Source organism: Rhinopithecus roxellana, chromosome 5 (assembly GCF_007565055.1).
Source record: "Rhinopithecus roxellana isolate Shanxi Qingling chromosome 5, ASM756505v1, whole genome shotgun sequence".
In the NCBI taxonomy this organism is placed as follows: Eukaryota; Metazoa; Chordata; class Mammalia; order Primates; family Cercopithecidae; genus Rhinopithecus; species Rhinopithecus roxellana.
This window is the reverse complement of record NC_044553.1, coordinates 104,138,252-104,152,820: the sequence shown is the minus strand read 5'-3', so window position 1 is coordinate 104,152,820 and position 14,569 is coordinate 104,138,252. Positions and strand designations below refer to the sequence as shown.

Here is a 14,569-nt window from a genome sequence, read left to right as displayed (position 1 = left end):
GAAGATAATGATCAAAAAATACTGAGGGAACTCAGAGGCCGGGCCGGCTTGGGTCCTCTGTATGCCGAGCGCCGGTTCCCTGGGCCCACTTTCCTTTCTCTATACTTTGTCTCTGTGTCTTTCTTTTCTTAAGTCTCTCGTTCCACCTGACGAGGGAAACGCCCACAGGTGTGGAGGGGCAGGCCACCCCTTCACTCTGCAGTGCTTAGACACTCAATAAATGTCAATTCCCTTCTCTCTCCCCTAGGTTATCAAAAATATTCAGTTATCTAGCTGCCCCTGTTTAAGAAAAGTGTGAAATGCAAAAAGCAGTAAAGGTATGTATGATGTAATCCCATTTAAAAAAATACACTGATACCCACAAAAATATGTAGAAAGATTCATATAAAATGTTCTGTTTACATTGTTGGGTGATGTTGTTATGGGAAGAGATCAACTTGTTTAGCCATATTTTTTTCCTTTTCTACAATAAATATAGGCTAGCATTACTGGCATATGATTCTTAAAAGGTTGAGAAGTATATAGTATGTTGGAAGGTTTCCAACAAAAAATGTTCAGTGAAAATTTTGCACTTGAAGAAATAGTTCAGTATCCAGATAATTCACTTATATAAATACATTAACCTATAAGAACACCACTTAAATAAATGTTTACTATATTTGCAAATAATGTTATAATTAATAGAGTTAGAAGGTAACAGGTTCAAGGGACATCCAGCTAAGATTCCAGTTAACTTGTATAGTGGTTACATTTTCCATAATACTAAATAGATATTTTTTGGTAGACCTCACTTTCAGGTATAAATAGCTTTCTTTTTTAAAAAATAAATAAATAAAATTAAAAAAAAAAGATGGGGTGAGCCTGGCACAGTGGCTCATGCCTGTAATCCCAGCACTTTGGGAGGCTGAGGCAGGTAGATCACCTGAGATCAGGAGTTCCAGACCAGCCTGGACAATGTGGCAAAACCCCATCTCTACTAAAAATACAAAACTAGCTGGGTGTGGTGGCACGTACCTGTAATCCGAGCTACTTGGGAGGGCTGAGGCAGGAGAATTGCTTGAACCTGGGAGGCAGAGGTTGCAGTGAGCTGAGATCGGGCCATTGCACTCCAGCCTGGGCAACAGCGAGACTCCGTCTCAAAAAAAAAAAAAAAAAAAAGATGGGGTGTGGGGTGGTCTCACTATGTTGCCCAGGCCGGCCTCAAACTCCTAAGCTTAAGAGATTCTCCCTTCCTCACCCTCTCAGAGTAGCTGGGACTACAGGTGAATGCCCTACCATACCCAGGTTGTAAACAGCTTTTTTTCTTTTTTCTTTTTTTTTGAGATAGGCTCTTGCTCTGCCACCCAGGCTGGAATGTAGTGGCATGATCGCAGCTCACTGCAGCCTCAACCTCCTGAGCTCAAGTGATCCTTCCACCTCAGCCTCCTGAGTAGCGGGGACTACAGGTGTGCACCAACATGCCTGGCTAAGTTTTTTTGGAGAGACGAGATCTCACCAAGTTGCCCAGACTGGTTCTCAAACTCCTGGCCTCAAGTGATCCTCCTGATTTGATGGCCTCCCAAAGTGATAGGATTATAGGTGTGAGTCACTGCTCCTGGCCAACATTTTTTTTTTTTTTGAGACAGGGTCTTTGCTCTATCACCCAGGCTGGAGTGCAGTGACCCTATGGTAAATAGCTTTTCTTAAGGTCTATTTTGTCTATATGTCCCTTCAAGCCATTTTCAGAGTTTTGGCACAAGGAAAGAAATAGTCAAGTGAAATTCCTTTTTGTTTGTTTGTTTGAGATGGAGTCTTGCTCTGTCACCCAGGCTGGAATGCAGTGGCGTGATCTCAGCTCACTGCAACCTCCACCTCTCAGGTTCAAGAGATTCTCCTGCCTCAGCCTGCTGAGTAGTTGGGATCACAGGTGCACACCACCACTCCTGGCTAATTTTTGTATTTTCAGCAGAGACTGGGTTTCACTATATTGGTCAGGCTGGTCTCGAACTCCTGACCTCGTGATCCACCCACTTTGGCCTCCCAAAGTTCTGGGAATACAGGCATGAGCCACCATGCTGGCCTCAAGTGAAATTCTTTAAGTTTTCCATTTTCAACCGATTTTTTGGTTTAGCCTTGAGTAAAATTTTAAAACTTTATAACAAAGTGTTGTATACCTGATAACACAATCCAATAGAATACTTACTACTAACATCTATAATAAAAATTAGAAAAAGCCGACAGTTTAACAACTTTGTGTTTACATACCCACTTAAATCTAAACTTGGGGTTTTATTGGGCTCAAAATGTTTTATAATAGTGATAAGATCAATTACAATAAAATAATAAAAATACAAAATTTAAAATATAATCCTCTATTTTTAAAACATAAAATTCTGGTCCTATTTTTAAAATTACTTTTTTCTGGGGGTGGGGGGACAGGATCTAACTCTGTTGCCCAGGCTGGAGTGCAGTGACACAATCACGGCTCACTGCTGCCTCGACCTCCCGGGCTCAAGTGATCCTCCTGCTTCAGCCTCCTGAGAAGCTAGGACTACAGGCATGCATCACCATGTCCAGCTATTTAAAAAAAAAAAAAATTTTTTTTTAGAGATGGGGTCTTGCTATGTTGCTCTGGCTGGTCTCAAATTCCCAGACTCAAGCGATCCTCCCACCTCAGCCTCCCAAAGTGTTGGGATTATAGGTATGAGCCACCTTGCCTTGCCAAAAATTGTATTTCATTTTTAAACTCTGCAGGACATTTGATTAGACACTACTTACCCTATAATAAAACCGGGGAATGGTCTTATAGAATTCATTTGTGTTTTTTCTACCTCCTTTCCATTCGGAGTAATATTTTGTAAATAAATCCATTTCTTCATCTTTTAATTCTTGTTCACTTTTTTTTTCTGGTAACAAAACAGATTAAAGGGAGTACTTTTAAAATCAAGCAGTACTTTTACTCAGGTCATCCTATATATTAATAATTTAATTAAAATAGTTGCAGTGCCAAAAATGCCTTCACAATTGTGCTTAGACACTGAGCATATTAACTTTTCTGAAATACCAAGAATCACTATCTTCTACTGAAGCAGCCTCCTCTACATCTTCAACCATTTCTCAGCATGCTCCTTCTACTTCTGTTTATTGCTAAAGCTAGTCTCTTCCTCAAGTCATTACCTCTCCTATAGGACTCTGTAGAGTGCTCCTAATTCATTCAATGAAAAGAATTTACTGAGCACCTACTATGTGCAGAGAGCACTGTAGTAGACACGGAATGAGGGGTGAGCAAGACAGCGCCAGTCCCTGACCTTATGGAGTTTCAGCTTCACAATCACTGTTTCTCTACCTAATGTAGAGAAAACAAACAAACAAAAATCCTCTATCTGAAGCTCAAAACTCAGGGCTCTATTACCCTGCAACTCGCCTGCTATTGGCACGTGGCTGTCTCATTCAGCCAATTCCTCCCCACTTATTTGTGGACTACAGTGACCGGTATACAGTGCTCTTCACAAGGTCCTGCAATCATTTAGGACAAATAAACATTTATGTGGGTGACCATGGGTCCTACAACTCTAAAGACTTTCACCTCCAGTTCATTCTGCCACTTGGTTCTACAGCAAGATCACAGATTTTACTTGTACCTTTTCTGAAATCTTAAGCTCAAATATACTCTCAGATCATCCTTTCTGGTAATTCAAAACCTCACTGCCATAGCATTTCCACTTCAGCCTCACTGAGCTCTTGAATTCTGTGATCTGTTTTCTCAAAAGTTATTTTACTCTTTCTGGTCTCATTTCCTTCCCAACAAGCCTGTAATTGTTTCCTTGAATTCCTTTTATGACTGTATTTCTGCTGCATCTGTTAATTAATTTTTTTTTTTTTTTGGAGACGGAGCTTCGCTCTTGTTGCCCAGGCTGGAGTGCAATGGCACAATCTTGGCCCACTGCAACCTCCGCCTCCCAGGTTCAAGTGATTCTCCTGCCTCAGCCTCCTGAGTAGCTGGGATTACAGGCATGTGCCACCACGCCTGGCTAATTTTGTGTTTTTAGTAGAGATGAGGTTTCTCCATGTTGGTCAGGCTGGTCTCGATCTCCCGACCTCAGGTGATCTGCCCGCCTCAGCCTCCCAAAGTGCTGGGATTACAGGCATGAGCCACTGTGCCTGGCCTATTATGTTAATTTTTAACTTTAGACCAAACTTATAAGTTAATTTCTTTACTATGGCTCAGTGCTGTTGGAGAAAACTGCTAAATTTTTCAAGTAAAATCAAGACTGACAACTGACCACTGAAGTTAACAATATGGCGGTCAATGATGATTCTTGACAAGCAGGAATTTGAGACGAGTACAGATTTAACTAACAACTGTTTTAACAAATATTGCTGTAAGGGGAACAGAAAAATGAGGAATGGCTAGAGGTGGAAATTAAGTCAAGAAAGTTGAAGACGGGAGAAATACCAGCATGTTTATATGCTGATGGGAATGATTAAAGAAAAACTGATGATGCAGGAGAAGGGATAACTGCAAGAGTACATCCTGCAGCAGGCAAAAATGGAATCTACTACAAAGGATAGGATCTAGTACACTGATGAAGGAACCAGACTTAAGCAGGTGCTGTACAACCTATATAATTTGCTTATTATTTATTTCTCTCCACACCAAAGTATAAGTTCTATAAAGACAGGGATTTTTGGGTGTTCTAAGCTACAATGGTACTTGGCACAAAACAGGCATGGAATAAGTATCTGCTAAAAGAATGTAATGTGTTCAAGAGTTAAGGGGTCAAAAAAGCACATAAAGTACAGGTACTTTCTTTTTGTTTTTGAGACCGAGTCTCACTCTGTCACCTAGGCTGGAGGGCAGTGGTGTGATCTTGGCTCACTGCAACCTCCACCTCCTGGGTTCAAGTGATTCTCCTGCCTAAGCCTCCTGAGTAGCTGGGATTACAGACGCTTGCCACAACGCCTGGCTAAATTTTGAATTTTTAGTAGAGACAGCGTTTCACCACGTTGGCCAGGCTGGTCTCGATCTCCTGACCTCAGATGATCCACCCACTTCAGCCTCCCAAAGTGCTGGCATTACAGGCGTAAGCCACTGTGCCCAGCCAAGTACAGGTAACTTCTTTGAGAAGTTTTCCTACAAAGAGTGCAGAGAAATGCAGCAGAAGCTGGAGAGGGATGTGGGATTAAATGACTCTTTTTTTTTTTTTTTTTTGAGATGGAGTCTCATTCTGTCGCCCAGGCTGGAGTGCAGTGGCATAATCTCAGCTTACCGCAACCTTTGCTTCCCGGGTTCAAGCGATTCTCCTGCTTCAGTCTCCCAAGTAGCTGGGATTACAGGTGCGCACCACTGTGCTCGGCTACTTTTTGTATTTTTAATAGAAACAGGGTTTCACCATGTTGGCCAGGCTGGTCTTGAACTCCTGACCTCAAGTGATCCGCCTACCTCGGCCTCCCAAAGTGTTGGAATTACAGGCGTGAGCCACAGCGCCCGGCCCAAATGACTTTTTTTTTTTTTAAGACAGGGTCTGACTCTTGTCACCCAGGCTGCAGTATAGTGTCATGATCATAGCTCACTGCAGCCCCAAACTCCTAGATTGAAACAAACCCTCCATCCTCAGCCTCTAGAGTAGCTAGGACTACAGCGGTGCACAACCACCAGGGCTAATTTTTTTACTTTCTATTTTTGTAGAAACGGTGTTTCACGATGTTGCCCAGGCCAGTCTCAAACTCCTGGCCTCAAGCGATTTTCCCATCTTGGCCTTCCAAAGTGCTGGGAGTGAGCCACCCGGCCTCCCAACAACACTCCCCCCACCCACCCACCTTTTAAAAAGATGGGTGATATTAACAGCACACTTGTGCTGGTGAAAATGATCCAGCAGAAGGAAAATCTGACGATGTATGAAAGAAAGGATGAGGCTGGAAAGAAGTCAGTGAATACAGGAAAAAGAATGCAATCTAGTGGTGGAGTGGAGGGACTCTTAAATAGGAGCATGGACAGTTCATCATTTTAACAGTGAAGCCCGAGTGTATGGGCACCTGTGGGGTTGTGGGGCTGAAAGAAATGTTAAGGGGGACAGGTGAGGTTCTCCTTTGACTGCTTTTTTTGAGACTGAGTCTCGCTCAGTCGCCGTGGCTGGAGTGCAGTGGTGCAATCTAGGCTCACTGCAAGCTCTGCCTCTCAGGTTCAAGCGATTCTCCTGCCTCAACCTGTGGAATAGCTGGGACTATAGGCGCCCGCCACCACGACCGGCTAACTTTTTTTTGTATTTTTAGTAGAGACGGGGGTTTCACCGTGTTAGCCAGGATGGTCTCGATCTGCCGACCTCGTGATCCGCCCGCCTCAGCCTCCCAAAGTGCTGGGATTACAGGCCTGAGCCACCGCGCCCGGCCAACTGATTCTCCTTTCTTAATGAGATATATATTAAAAAAACAAGTTCATCAGCTTAAAGAAAGAAGTGCGTAGGGCAGACTGCAGGTGTAGGAGATGAGAAGAATGGACTGTAAAAGCGCCTGGGCGCTCACGTCTGTAATAGCAACACTTTGGAAGGTGGAGACGACTGCCTGAGGCCAGGAATTCCAGACCAACCCTGGCAACATAGCCAAGACCTCATCGCTACTAAAACTAAAAAATTAGCGGATGTGGTGGCGTGTGCCTGTACTTCCAGCTGCTTAGGAGGCTGAGGTGGAGGATCCTTTTGAGCCCAGGAAATCGAGGTTGCAGCGAGACGTCACTGTGCCGTGCACTCTAGCCTGGGCAACAGAGGGAGAGCCTGTATATAAAAAAAAAAAAAACCAAAGTGTATCTAGGGAAACACAGATTGGCAGTTTGGGAGATGAAAATGGAATGTAGGAGAATGAACGTCCAGGAAAACACAGTAGACATGACCGAAACACCTACTTTAGATTAGTGGACAGGTACTAAAAGTGAGATAACTCGGCGGGGCGCGGCAGCTCACGACTGTAATTCCAGCACTTTGGGAGGCCGAGGTGGGTGGATCACGAGGTCAGGAGTTTGAAACTAGCCTGACCAATATGGTGAAACCCCGTCTCTACTAGAAATTAACCCGCCGTGGAGGCGCGCGCTTGTAGTTCCAGCTACTCCAGAGGCTGAGGAAGAAGAATCGCTTGAACCCGGGAAGCGGAGGCTGCAGTGAGCTGAGATGCTGCCACTGCATTCCAGCCAGCCTGGGCGACAGAGCAAGAGACTCCGTCGCAAAAAAAAAAAAAAAAAAAAAAAAAAAGTGAGACAGCTCACCAAGGTTCTGTTTTTCTCCAGCCACTTTCAACAGCCCTTAGTGAGGGTGTGGAATAGGAAAGCTAGATTTAACGAGGTTAGTTAATAAGCAATGTGAAGGAGAAAAAAAAAAAAGGAAAAATGGATTATGAAATATAAAATGAATTAGGAGGGAAGCAAAAAGCGTGACAGTAAAAAGGCGGTAGGACAATTACAGGTCCTGGTGGGGTTGAGGCGTTGTTGGATCCGGGGTTCTAAGTTATTCTTCACAAGTTTAGATTAAGACCATGGAAGTCAGTGACTAAGGCTAAGTTTTTCGTTCCCCCAGACTCTGTCCCAGGAAAGTTTGGGTCAACCCGATCGGGATCCCTAAAGCACATTCCACTCCGCCTCCTTTGTGGGGAGGTTTCACAGAAGCGGAAAGTGCGGCTCCCCCTTGCTCCTCCTCCCCACCTCCCCACTACCTCTAGGAGTTTAGGGCCGGGCCATCCCAACGGGCGGCCCCTCCCAAAACTCACTGTTTGGACGGGTGTTGGGCGTCGCTAAGCGCCGACGAAGAACTTCTTTCCAGTCCATGGCCGACTCTCGCGCAGCAGCTTCTGCATTTGCTGTTTCCTACCTGCTCCACCCCTACCAACTCAGGCGTCAGCACCGCCAGGCCCCGTAAAGGTTAGGAAGGCCGCTCAACCACCATCTTGAACAAGGGCGGAAGTCTTGGCTAAAGAGGCAGAAACAATTACTGTCACTGCCGCGGAGAATACCGCTACCACGCTGACTGGGGGAAAAGCTATGAAAGAGATGGAAAATGGTTCTCCTTCAGGAGGCGTCCCAAGTTCACCAAGCCAGATTTTAAAGGCCAGGATAAGCCCGCGTTTTCCTTTATCGAGCGCCTTTGGCGCGTGCGCACCACGTGACCCAGGAGTTAATTGGTTCCGGCTTGAGGGAAGCGCTTTCACAATTTCTTTTCATTGTTCATTTCGGATATCTGTAAGCCCTCCAGGTCCCCTGAATGTAGTAGACGCTTCAGCAGCCGTCTCGTACCCCTTTTGCCACTAAATGCTTCCAAATTGCCTTTTTTCCTCGCCGCCAGGCCAGGCGGAACGCCTAACTCCGGATCAGTCTCGTCAGTCGGCGGGGGTGGCGCGGTGCATAGTGGGCACTGTAGTTTCCGCCGCGTTTATGGCCACGTTAAGCCTGAGTGCCGCGTTGAGTTGTTGAATGAAGTGAACTTCGTTTGTCAGCGATAGGTACACAGTCTAGGCAGCGCCCTTCCTGGATCTCTCTTCCTTTCAGCTCTTCACTCCGCATCCCTCCATCGGAGGAGCTTTGCGGTCTTTGGAGAGTTATGCAGGGTGAGGGCCACTAGACTTTGACTTTCGCCGTTGTTGCTGGTGGGCTGGAGTTGGAGGCTCCTGGATACGGTTTTGGCTTTATACCGCCTTTCTAGCAAGCTTCCCGTGGGAATCTGTTCCTTTTCAGGAGAACTGTGATCCACGTGAGTAAAACTGGGCGTTCCTTCTTGTGCTTTTTCCTCAGGTTCATGAACTGGAATGTAAGAGGCACCAGAGGATTCCTGCTCTGTCCCCTGGTTTGCGGCTTTCGACGTTGGACATCCCCGGATTGTTGTTTAATAGAGAAAAGTCACCTGCCTTCTTGCTATTAAGTAACCCCAAAAGCAGAACTTTGATTTGTCTGTAAGGAAGAAACACAAATCTTCTTTTAAAAAGCTGCACTTCGACTCTCCACCGCCAACCCCCAATCCCTTTAATTTTGCTTATAGAAGAGGGTTTTTTCCCAACATTTTTCTCACTATCTGGTGCTGATCTCACTGCATAATGACTTTCTATTTGTTTGGTATTCGAAGCTTTCCTAAGCTTTGGAAGAGCAACTCATACCTTGGGCTAGGCCCAGGGCACTCTTGTGTCTCTCTCTTTCTTTCAGACAGCTGTGGCATCAGGAACCAACAGAGGTTGTTTTCTCTTAAAACAATGTCTCCACAGAATACCAAAGCAACGAATCTGATTGCCAAGGCCAGATATCTCAGGAAAGAGGAGGGCAGTAATAAGCAAGTTTCTTCTGTTCCTCATTTTTTTTCAGCTGGAGCAGCTAAGAAGAGATCACAGATGAATCCTGAAAGTAAAGATCATGCCTTGCCACCTGTGAGGAACACTATTCAACTCCCAACACAACCTTTGAATTCAGAGGAGTGGGATAAACTTAAGGCAGATTTCAAAGGAAAGACCAGTTTTGAAAGATGGATCATTTCACAGATGGCTAACTGTCATAGCTCTGTAGATGTGGCTAAATCTCTGCTGGCATGGGTAGCAGCAAAAAATAATGGTATAGTAAGTTATGATTTACTGGTCAGATATTTGTATCTCTGTGTCTTTCATATGCAGACATCTGAAGTTATTGATGTCTTTGAAATTATGAAAACCAGATATAAGACTTTAGAACCTGGAGGTTACAGTCTTCTCATCCGGGGATTGATCCATTCAGACAGATGGAGAGAATCATTGTTGCTGTTAGAGGACATCAAAAAAGTTATGACTCCTTCTAAAAAGAACTATAATGACTGTATCCAGGGAGCTCTCTTTCATCAAGATGTAAACACAGCTTGGAATTTGTATCAGGAATTGCTAGGTCATGATATTGTTCCTATGTTGGAAACTTTAAAAGCTTTCTTTGATTTTGGAAAAGACATAAAGGATGATAATTATTCAAATAAACTACTAGATATTCTTTCATATCTAAGAAATAATCAGCTGTATCCAGGGGAATCATTTGCACACAGTATAAAAACATGGTTTGAGAGGTAATTTTGATTTTTTTATATGTATGTTTTTATTCTTTAATTTTTTTTTTGAGACAGGGTCTTGCTCTGTTGCCCAGACTGGAGTGCAGTGGTGTGTTCATAGCTCCCTGTAATCTCAAACACCTGGCCTCAAGTGATCCTCTCGCTTCAGTCTCCTGAGTAAAACTACAGGCATGTGCCACCATACCTGGCTAATTATTTTTAATTTAATAACTTAATAAACCTCAAAGTAGCCACTCTTTTTTGTTGTTAGTTGCTGAGAATCATTCTATTCTGATTATACTTTTTTCCATCTCTTAGTAAGGTTTATTTTCTCTTTAGGACAAAATTTTCTGTCTTTAAAAAAAGTAGCAGCATACATAATTTGTGCTAATCTTTACCCATCACATAAAAGTGAAATTATATGGCACTTTTAATTTTTATATATTTTTTTCCTTTTAGAAGGATCATTAATTTTGTTTTCTTAGGCATCTAGTATGATGTGAGTACTTAATACTACTTATGGCCAGTGTTCATAGCAAGAAAAGAATATAGCATTTGACTGGAACTGTCTCGGGCCATATTAGTGTTTTCAGAAGTTCCTCTAAAAATGTGATTATGTGCTTGTATTTATTCTGCCTACTCACTGTCTTTTTTTTTTTTTTTTTTTTGAAGACGGAGTTTTGCTGTTGTTGCCAGGCTGGAGTGCAGTGGTGCGATCTCAGCTCACTGCAACCTCCGCCTCCAGGGTTCAGGCAATTCTGCCTCACACTCCCAGGTAGCTGGGATTACAGGCATGCGCCACCACGCCCACCTAATTTTGTATTTTCTTTTTAGTAGAGACGAGTTTCTCCATGTTGGTCAGGCTGGTCTCAACTACCTCAGGTGGTCCGCCCGCCTCGGCCTCCCAAAGTGCTGGGATTACAGGCACAAGCCACCGCACCTAGCCTCAGCTTACATTTCAAAGGTGAGATTATAGATGACAGATAATATAAATAAGCCATATCATCCGAGTTGTTGAACTATAGCGAGTAGACAGAATAGGCCGGGCGGATCACCTGAGGTAGTTTTTCTTTTTTTTTTTTTTCTATATCATGTTTACAGAGCTTTGAAGTAGTAATTATGCTTAATTATCTTATTGAATATCAAGGGAGGAGCCCGGTTGTGAAAATTTTTGAATACCAAGGAGTTTGGATTTTATTCTCTGATCAAGAATGCTGAATATGGCCAAGTACTGTGGCTCATGCCTGTAATGTGAGCACTTTTAGAGACTGAGGTGGGAGGATAGCTTGAGGCCAGGAGTTCGAGACCAGCCTGGGCAACATGGCGAAACCCTGTCTCTACAGATAATACAAAATCTACCCTGGCATGGTGGTGTGTGCCGGTAGTCCCAGGTACTTGGAGACTGAAGCAAGAGGATCACTTGAATCTAGGGAATCAAGGCTGCAGGGAGCTGTGATTGTGCCATGCACTCCAACCTGGGTGACAGAGCAAGACCTTGTCTCAAAAGAAAAAAAAGTGCTGGAATGGAGTTTTACAAAGGCAATTGCCAAGTGAGAAGAGTAGATAGGAGAGGGATTAAGATTGAAAACAGGGAGATCTGCGTGAATACAATTTTAGGTTTAGGTGAGAGATGATGAGAATTAAGAACTGAGGAAGGAGAGAAGGCAGTAGAATCAGAAGAACTGATGGTAATATGTGGAAGAGGAAGGAGGAGAGGATACATTGATTGAACAAATACATCAATACATAGCTTTTGAATGCTTCCAGGTAGGCTAGGCATTGCAAGTGTTTTATAAAATCTTTTATGACATTCTCAATTTAATTGGGAGTAAAATACCACACAGTGAAATAACAGTGGTAGGTAAGAGGTAAATTACTCTGAGCAGGAGCAATTTCTGGCAGCTATATGGAGAAGGTAAGAGTTGAGTTTGGTATAGAGGTTATGCTACTAAGGTCAGCTGCTTTCTGTAGACTTGAAGATGAGAATTAGTTGGTGGGAGGAGAACCATAGGGAAGAAGGAGATCCAGAGCAGGGTACCAGCAGCTTCTTAACCTCATCCAGGATATCTGCCACTTTTTAAATTATACCGTTCTACAGAAGTGTCTTGAACTTTTCGGAGTTCTTGCTTATAAGAGTTTCCAAATATCATGAATGTCTTTCATTTCAGTAGGAATCTAACCTCATGATTTGGTTTTGCAATCTTCATAGTGTTCCTGGAAAACAATGGAAAGGACAATTCACCACAGTCCAAAAAAGGTGATGACCAATGTTTATTTTTAACTTGTTTGTTTTCAGTTTAGTAGGTTTTGTTGCTATTGATTGAAAAGTATTTAATAACATCTTAAGGATAGGATAATTACAAGTTTGTAATTAGAGTATCTGAGGAAAAAAACATACTTTGCATACAGAGACGTAGCAGTACCCAAAATGTTTTTCCAGTGCGTATTGTGAGCCTATATGATGTCTTAGAGATGTTTTTCCCTAGAGCTTCCAGACCCAGTTGTGTTTTAGGATTGATTGATTGATTGATTTAACTCACCAATATGATATTCCACATAATAGGAATTACTTTTAAAATGTCATGCGAGCTGGGTGCCGTGGCTCACACCTGTAATCCCAGCACTTTGGGAGGCCGAGGCAGGTGGATCACGAGGTCAGATTTGAGACCATCCTGGCCAACATGTTGAAACCAAGTCTCTACTAAAAATACCAAAATTAGCTGGGTGTGGTGGTGTACGCCTGTAGTCCCAGCTACTTGGGAGACTGAGGCAGGAGAATTGCTTGAACCCAGGAGACAGAGGTTGCAGTGAGCCAAGATTGTGCCACTGCACTCCATCGTGGTGATAGAGCGAGACTCTGTCTCAAAAAAAAAAAAAAGTCACCTGAGTCAGGCATGGTGGCTCATGCCTGTACCTGTAATCCCAACACTTTGGGAGGCTGACTTGGCAGATTGCTCAAGCCCAGGAGTTCAAGACCATCTTGTGCAACATTGAGAAACCCTGTCTCTAGAAAAAATACAAAAATTAGTCAGGCGCCAAAATACAAAAATTAGCTGGGTAGGGTGGCACGTACCTGTTGTCCTAGCTGCTTTGGTGGCTGAGGCAGGAGGATCCCTTGATCCTGGGAGCTTGAGGATGCAGTGAGCCGTAATTGTGACACTGCACTCCAGCCTGGGCAACAGAGTGAGACCTTGTCTCAAAAAAAAAAAAAAGTCATTCAAATGGCCGGTCTACTTTTTTGGTTTTTCTGGCACACTAATTTGTGATATTATCAGGTTTACAAAAAATTAGATGTATGTGATTATTACAAAGGTTTTAATGTTCTTTATTATTACCTTTTAATTTCCTCATTGTTCATTTCACAAAATTTTTTCCCCAGAACATTATTTGACATATTTAAATATTATTATTTAACAATTATAATTACAGTGGCCAGTGTTTGGGCTGTGGAAAAACCATAGAGTCTATTCAGCTGAGTCCAGAAGAATATGAATTTCTTAAGGGAAGAATCATGAGGGATGTGATAGATGGAGGTGACCAGTACAAAAAGACAACGCCTCAGGTGAGTCTAACAGGTTTGATTCCTTCTTGGATTGCTTGTCTAGAGCAGGGGTCAGCAATTTCTGTAAGATGCCAGATAGTAAATATTTTAGGCTTTGTAGGTCATCGGTCCCTGTTGAAACTTTTCAACTCTGCTGTTGTAGTTAAAACAGCCATAGATAGTACATAAATGAATAGACATGGCTGTGTTCCAGTAAACTTTATTCATGAAAACAAGCAGTAGGCTGGATTTGGCCTGCTGGCTACAATTGCCAACCTTTTGGAGAGATTGCTTTAGAATTTCATAGAATAATTGGGTTAGACCATCATCTGTTGGAGTCAATCCTATTATATCGGGACATAATAAGTGCACTTAAACTAAAAAGATGCTTATTTTTTCTGTAAGTGCTTCTAGAAAACTGTGTTTAAGTAGACTGCCATGAAAACATTGTGGTTTCTCACAACTTTTCTAGTCAAGAGTTTATCACGTTAACTGATTTGTGTATGTTGAACCATCCTTACGTCTCAGGGATAAATCCCACTTGTTGATGATGAATGATCTTTTTAATATATTTTGAATTTGGTGTGCTAGTATTTTGCTGAGGATTTTTGCATCAATATTCATCAGAGATATTGGCCTGTAGTTTTTTGTTTGTTTATTTATTTTGCTATGTCTTTGCCTGGTTTCGGTATCAGGGTAACACAGTCCTCATGGATTGAGTTTGGAAGTCTTCCCTCCTCTATTTTTTGGAATAGTTTGAATAGGATTGGTATTATTCTTTAAATGTTTGGTAGAATTGAGCAGTGAAGCCATCAGGTCCCGGGCTTTTCTTTGCTGGGACACTTTTTATTATGGCTTCCATCTCGTTACTTGTTATTGCTCTCTTCAAGTTTTTTATTTCTTCATGGTTCAATCTTAAAAGATTGAATCTGTCTAGGAATTTGGCCATTTCCTCTAGGTTTTCCAATTGATTGGCATATGGTTGCTCATAGTAGCCACTAACGATCCTTTGAATTTC

At 42.8% G+C, this 14,569-nt stretch overlaps 2 protein-coding genes across 7 annotated transcripts in view; one reads left to right on the top strand and one right to left on the bottom strand.

The window, feature by feature from the left end:
• The window catches only part of PPP2R3C (protein phosphatase 2 regulatory subunit B''gamma), a 35,883-nt gene extending 27,516 nt beyond the window's left edge, over positions 1–8,367 (bottom strand). Inside the window, exons 1-2 of one of the 2 annotated variants that reach the window (XM_010385587.2) lie at positions 7,732–8,367; positions 2,758–2,885 (exon numbers count right to left, since the gene is read on the bottom strand). In XM_010385587.2, the coding sequence (XP_010383889.1) occupies positions 2,758–2,885; positions 7,732–7,789 (186 nt within the window). In that variant the 5' untranslated portion in view covers positions 7,790–8,367. The remainder of the gene's footprint in view (positions 1–2,757; positions 2,886–7,731) is intronic. The other variant, XM_030929855.1, reaches the window with a different exon arrangement.
• Positions 8,368–8,371: 4 nt separating this feature from the next.
• Positions 8,372–14,569, top strand: part of PRORP (protein only RNase P catalytic subunit) — a 148,793-nt gene continuing 142,595 nt past the window's right edge. Inside the window, exons 1-4 of one of the 5 annotated variants that reach the window (XM_030929851.1) lie at positions 8,372–8,460; positions 8,750–10,028; positions 12,220–12,267; positions 13,440–13,572. In XM_030929851.1, coding sequence (XP_030785711.1) covers positions 9,049–10,028; positions 12,220–12,267; positions 13,440–13,572 — 1,161 coding nt within the window. In that variant the 5' untranslated portion in view covers positions 8,372–8,460; positions 8,750–9,048. Of the gene's footprint in view, positions 8,566–8,749; positions 10,029–12,181; positions 12,268–13,437; positions 13,573–14,569 lie in introns of those variants that run through there. The other 4 variants (XM_010385568.2, XM_010385575.2, XM_030929853.1 and 1 more) reach the window with 4 other exon arrangements.